Genomic DNA, 6,464 nt, shown 5'->3' on the forward strand with positions numbered 1-6,464 from the left:
GGGGGGGCCTGTCCGTGCTGCTGCGCTGCCTCGGGGGGCCCCCTCGGCTCCGGCCGCAGCTCCGGGGGGAGCGGGAGCTGGCGCTGGCCATGGCACAGTGTGAGTGGCCCCGGGTCCCCTCTGCTTCCGGCTCTGGGGAGTGCTGGATCTCGTCCCCCTGCCCGCTCCCCGTGGACACGGCTCCGGGCAGGATCCCCACAGCCCCTCCTGCCCCTCAGTCCCTACATGGATGGGATGGGATGGGATGGGAATCCCCCGGTCCTTCAGCATGGTCGTGTCTCCCCATCCCATGGGGTCCCACACAGGGAAACCCAGGGACTGTGGATTTGGGGGCTGAGGGGCTGTTTTAGGGCACCAAGGGGTTTTTAAGGTGCCAATTGGTATTTTTTAGGTGCTGGGGGGGCATTTTTAAGGGGGCTGTGGTTGGGTGTTGGGCACCAAAGGGCAGTTTTTGGGCACAGTGGGATTTCTTAGGGTGTCAGGGGGTGTTTTTTGGGCACCAGGGGATGTTTTTAGCTGCCACAGGGTGTTGTTTGGGTGCCAAGATGCATCTTTTGGGTACCGAGGGCTGGATTTTGGGTAGCCATGGGGTGTTTTTTTGGAGCAAAGGGTCGTCTCTTGGGGAGCTGTGGGGATTTTCAAGGTGCCATGGGGTGATTTTGGGCTCTGGGGTGGGTTTTTGGAGGATGTGCTGTTGTTTGAGGCACTGAGGGGCGTTTTGGGGGCAGCGGGGGATGTTTTTGGGGTGCTGAGGGCTGGTTTTGGGTGCCGGGGGGTGTTTTTTAGATCCCAGGGGTGTTTTTAGCCATGTGGGGCATTCCCTCCCCCCCGGGGTGTCCCTCCCTCCCCCCTGCCAGGTGCCCTGGATGACTCCGAGCGGGTGCACATGCGGATCCTCCAGACCATCTACCGGCAGCTGACGCGCTCCCGCCGGGGCTGCCCCCGCTATGGGACACACTGGGAGGAGCTGGGATTCCAGGGTAGGACTGGCAACGAGCTCTGGCCATTCCCAAACTCCACCTGAACCTCCCCTGGAGCAGCTCTGTCCTATCCCAGCTCCCTCAGCCACTCACTGTGCTCCAGCCCCATCTCCACTGCCCTCCCTGGACACGCTCCAGCACCTCAGTGTCCTTTTTGGACCCCAAAATTCATCCCAGGATTTGAGCCTCACCCCAATCCTCACACTCCTCTCCATATGTCTACAAAATTCCCAAGGATGCCCTCAATCCCTTTATCCATAGATACTAAATCAAAGTGGCCCCAGTACAACTGGACTGCTTGTCCAGGTCATCCCAGTACTATGTGCCTAAAAAAGCTAGTAATTCCTGGAAAAGTGTGGGAACAGGAGTGTATCAGGGGGAGCAGGGTTGGTTAATGCCCAAGTGAGTGAGGTGGTGGCCCCATTAGAGACATTCCCTGGAAGCTTTCCCTCCAAAAAGGGAATCCCCAGGACTCCTGTACCCTGGAAGTGCAGTGACGGAATAAACAACCCATGGAATGGGAAGGTGACAGGGAGTGACTCCATGCTGTCCCTGCCCCCCCCAGGTGTGGATCCTGGGACCGACCTGCGTGGGACAGGAATGCTGGGGCTGATGCAGATCCTGTTCTTCGTCCTGGACTCCCGAACACTCTTGCTGGCCAGGGAGATCTTCCAGCTCTCCCAGCATGAAACCCAGGCATGGCCTTCCCCCTCCTCCCTGTGGGGGGATCTCCCTTGGAGTTCCCAGTGCTCTGAGAAAGGGAAGAACAAGAACCTCTCCAGGGATTTTTTTGGGATGCTGAACCCCCTCGGGCTGGTGAGGGGAGGAAGGCGGTGCCCAAGGAGCCCAGATCCAGGCTGGAGCTGAGCTCCAGGTACTGGATTTGTGCTGGGAATGGGATTTTAAAGATTTGATCCTGGCTTAGAGTGGGATAAAAGGGCTGGAGAGTTGGGCAGCAGGAAAATGGAAGTGAGTGGAGCCTGTCTCCTTAAATTCCACATTTTAGTCCAGGTTTAAGCTGATCCAGGCTTGAATGGATGCTGGCTCACACATCAGCATCCATCCGAGCCTGGATCCATAGAGGTGTTATCCCAGTACATGGGTCTGTCACCCATCCTGTGGGTTTGGGGCCGCACAGATGTGGTGTCAAAGGGTTGGAGGTGCCAGAGGGGAGGAGGGTTTTCCATCTGAGCTGCAATAACACTGGAATTCTGGTTCTCTTCCAGAATTTTCCCTTCTGCATCATGTCTGTGAACATCACCCGGATCGTCATCCAGGCACTGCGGGAGGAGCGGCTCTCCCGGTGAGGGGGGGCTGCTCTGGGCTCTCAAACCGCATCCAGGGCCCTTCCCGGGGTGTGGCCAAACCCCTCTCCCCATTTTCCAGGGAATGCAACCGCCGGCAGCAGGTCATTGGGGTGCTGAACGACCTCTACGCCGCTGCCTTCCTACGGCTCTTTCGCCTCTGGAAGCGGCAGTGCGGGACTGTTGCCGACGCTGGGTCCTTCCTCAAGGGTTTGTCTTCTCCGCTTTTCCTTCTCCTTATTTTCCCTGGAAAACAACCCCAGGACAACCTGAAGACCCCCCGCTGTGTTCTTAGCGCATCCGAGCCCAGTTCCAAGGGCTATAATGGCCAAGAAACCCAAACACTCCCCATTTAATCCTCACACTGAGGTTTTCCACAATATTTCCCTATCCCAGTGCTCCAAGGGGTTTTTCCTCTCCCCCATTTTCCATTCCAGAGGGATGCTGTGCCAGGGTGGCTTGGGGTGGGTGACATGGGGACGTTCCCTTCTCCCCAGGCTCACACAGAGCCATAGCTTAACCCCAGTCCATGAGTTATTTATTCCAGAGGGGATTGGTGTCCACAGAGCTAATGGATCCCCCGGAAATGGGGATCCAGCTGGCACTGCTGAGTTCCGGCTTTGTCCCATCTTCCCTGGATTCCAGTCCTGGGGGGTGTCAGGCTGGTGCTGAGCTGGGGGTGGAGAGGAGCTTCCCATGCTCCCTCATCCAAAGGAAAACATGATTACACCCTTTCCAAGGGAAAACATTGGGATGCTGGGTCTGTTGGGCATCTGACACCATCCAGTGTGTGTTGAGGTGTTCCCCTCAACCTTTTTCCCCTCTGACTCTTCCAGAGCTGGAATTATCCACCAAAAAGAAGCCAAGGCAGTTGCTGAGGTCCCTGGAAGCCTATGTGAGCCACAGCCTTCGGCCTTCCTCCCCTCCCTCCTCTTCCTCCCAGATCCACTTCACTGGCATCTGTGACCCTGTGGTCGAGCTGGAGGGAGATTCCCGACTCATCTGACGTGGAGCAGGATGCTGCACAGGGAATTCTGCTGGTGAATCAGCCTTTGGAGGGGGACACACCAGTGTCCCCCCTGGTTTAGGGGCTCAGGAAGGGCCAGGAGAGGTCACAGAGCCAGGATTCACCTGCTCCAGATGGAAATCTCTGGAAGTGAAGGAGGAAAAGGCAGTGGAAGGGGGGAGATTCCATGAACCCCCCAGCCTGGCACTGGGATGGTCCCTCCATCCATCCCAAGTGCAGGGTCCCCGCTGTCCTTACCCTCCCCAGGTGGAGCTGGGGGTGGTGCCAGGCTCCTGGATCCCATCCTGGCTCCAGCAGCACCCGGGGGGAGGGTAACCCCCCCCTTTGGGCTGTAGAGGCTTCACTCGGGGCTGGGGGGGAGCAGGACCGAGGGGACGGTGTGGCCTCCCCCAGCTGGGGACCCCCAGGGTCACCATGGCATGTCAGCACCCAAAAAAGTTACTAAAGGAGGGGAAATGAGTGTTTTGGTGGAAAAGAGTTTTGGATTTGGGTTTGCTGCTGGATTCTGTGGGATCCAGAGGGGGATGGTGAAGCAGGAGTGCCCGGAGCCTGATTTGGAGTGAAATAGGGGTGAAAAAGGTGCTGTAAAGGAGAGAAATGAGGGTTGAGAGCTGCAGGGAGGAGTGTTATCCCCTCTGGGAGCAGTTCTGTGCCAGTGCTTGGGAATGTCCCCAAACCCCTCAAAATGGGGAAAATTCCCCAAAGCCCAAGTCTGGAGAGAAATGAGGGCTTTGGGGGAGAGAAGTGGGGGCTGGTGGGAGAATGGAGCATCACGGCCCCCAGGCCCCCCAAAGGACAACGGTTCCTGGGGGCTGGGAATGCTGCTGGATGGAAAAACATCCAATAAATGGGCAAAAAGGAGCCCAGAATTAGGGATTTGCCTTCCTGATTCTGAATTATTGTGGGAATTGGGATGGAGGGGAACCCTTTAGGGGTGTTTTGGGGCAGGGGTGAGGTGAGGCTCAGACCTGGGCTCGGTGAGGCTGTGGGGGGAAGGCAGGTAGTGGGGGGAGGGATGGGGGTGCCAGGAAGGGGTGTGGGGGGAAATGTAGGTGGGATGCAGGGACCAGGAAGAGATGTGGCTGCTGGGAAGGGGCGTGGGTACCAGAGGGGAATGCAGGTACTGTGGAAGGGATGTGGGTGCTGGGGGAGGATGTGGTTGCTAGGGAGGGTTGCAGGTACTGGGAAGGGATGCAGGAGCAGGGGGTTGGGGGTGGGATGCAGGTACCAGGGAGGGATGTGGGTATCGGGGGATGTAGATACCAGGAAAGGGTCCCAATTCCCCGGGAGGTTGCAGGTGCTGGGGGGCAGGAGCAGAGCCTGGAGCGGGACCTACCGGGGCTGATCCCCATCTGTCCTCTGGTGCCACCCAGTTCGGCTCCAGGGCCAGGGCTCAGCACCCCCAACCCACCCCTCACTCCTAAAACCCCGGAGACCGGAGACAACAGGATTGGCAGTGACAGGGACACTGGGACAGACACCGACACTGGGACAGCAGTGACAGGGACACTGGAATGGGGACGAGGACCTGCACCAACAGCAACAGCAGAGTCAGGAGTGACAGTGACACCGACAATGGCACTGGCACTGACAGTGGCAGCAGCACCGGGATGGGCAGTGCCAGGGACCCCGGGATGGGCACCAGCAGCAGCAGGAACGGGCTGTGAGGTAGGGGCTGGGCAGCAGGAGTGCAGGCGGAGGTGTAGGCAGGGTACAGGCAGGGCATGGGCAGCACAAAGGACTGCGGGCAGGAGTACGGGCTGTAGGGCAGCACCAGTAGGGCCCAGCGTGCAGGGGGCTGCAGGCAGGGACCACAGGCAGGGCCATCAGGCAGCATGTCGAGGGTCCCCCTCCTCCACTGCCCCACGCCCCTGTCCCCCTGCACCTCAGGCCACCCCCTAATGCTGCCCCATGCCCCCAGAACCAGCAGGTCCATGGAGGGCCCCAGGGGCAAGTACTCGGTCCAAGTCACAGCTGCCATTGGTGCCACTGTCACCACCCTCATCCTCATCACCATCCTTGTCCTTGTCACCATCCCCATGCTGGTGGTCCTGGTCGTGCTGTGGGTGCCCCGAAACCACCTTGGTGGCCACTGTCATTTTCCTCTTCTCCTCAGGCAACGTGGTTCTGGGCTGCTGGTCCTTTGGGAGGACATGGTGTGAGGGGGCCCTGGCCTTGGATGGGCTCTTCTGCATGGACCCCCTGGCCTCCAGGGACTCCCCGGCCACCGCAGACCCGAGGCCTCCATGAACCCTGCAGACCCCCTCATCACTATGGACTCCCAGTCTGGGGGGATCTGAAGCCCCATGACGTGATGAAGGAGTGATTTCTAGGGTATCAGCCAACCCCACATATTACAAGTAGCTCTACAGGGGAGCAAACAAGGACAATTGTCCTCAGGAACCCTCCCGAGGTGAGCGGGGACCCTGATGTGCCGACTGGACCATCCCCCAGGGAAGTCTGTGCTTCCCTGGGGCCTGGGTAAGGAACATTCCTGGGAAACTCTCTGGTCTGGTCTGTCTGTCTGACTGTCCCCCTGTCATGGTTTGAGATAGCCCCAAAAATCCAATCCCTAGCTCCATCCCCCCTCCCACATCTCAACCTAATGTGAGATGGGTTTTTCCAGACAAAACACAACCAGACTCAGAATGGGGGAAAGGGAATATATTACAATGACTGTACAAATAAATACTATAACACATTATACACACGATCTCTACCATGGCATACAGTATTTACAATGGATCAGATCTCTTCTCCCCTCCAAATAAAAGTCCAGGAGGGAAAAAAGGACAGATCCCTTCCAGTCTCTCAGGGCAGCAGCTTCTTCTAAGGCAGCAGGTTCTCCTCATCTCATGCATGCAGCAGTAACTGGATTGTTGTAGCTGGATCTCTGTTCAATACACACAAGGGGGTCTCCAAGCCCCTCGGCTCTCCTTCGGTCCAAGCAAAGGCCTCACCTGTGGGCTGCCAGCAGGGACCAGACTCGCGTCACCACAGGTATATCACGAAATGCAGGGGCATCTTCGTGAAAGTCCCTTCCTCAGGGGATTCAAATTCCCCTTTGCAGAGCTCCGTGCTCTGTCTCAAGGCTGCTAGCTTAGCAGCAGCAGCGAGGGGGGCCAAGGTCAAACCCCCCCCACATTCCTCTCC

At 58.1% G+C, this 6,464-nt stretch overlaps 1 protein-coding gene across 1 annotated transcript; it reads left to right on the forward strand.

Annotated features, from left to right (window-relative positions):
• Nucleotides 1-6: 6 nt before the first annotated feature.
• Nucleotides 7-4,187, forward strand: LOC113941179 (ELMO domain-containing protein 3-like). The gene is made up of 6 exons (XM_027632333.1): nucleotides 7-99; nucleotides 858-980; nucleotides 1,546-1,796; nucleotides 2,207-2,283; nucleotides 2,367-2,494; nucleotides 3,121-4,187. The coding sequence occupies exons 1-6, from the start codon at nucleotides 90-92 to the stop codon at nucleotides 3,288-3,290; spliced, it is 759 nt and encodes a 252-aa protein (XP_027488134.1). The 5' UTR covers nucleotides 7-89; the 3' UTR covers nucleotides 3,291-4,187.
• The last annotated feature ends 2,277 nt before the right edge of the window (nucleotides 4,188-6,464 follow it).

Source organism: Corapipo altera, unplaced genomic scaffold, assembly GCF_003945725.1.
Source record: "Corapipo altera isolate COAL_440 unplaced genomic scaffold, ASM394572v1 59243, whole genome shotgun sequence".
Classification (NCBI taxonomy): Eukaryota; Metazoa; Chordata; class Aves; order Passeriformes; family Pipridae; genus Corapipo; species Corapipo altera.

Coding starts and splice junctions, on each gene's coding strand:
- LOC113941179 (XM_027632333.1), top strand. Junction 1,797..2,206: donor TGCTGAACCCCCTCGGGCTG/GTGAGGGGAGGA, acceptor GTTCTCTTCCAG/AATTTTCCCTTCTGCATCAT. Junction 2,284..2,366: donor CGGGAGGAGCGGCTCTCCCG/GTGAGGGGGGGC, acceptor CCCATTTTCCAG/GGAATGCAACCGCCGGCAGC.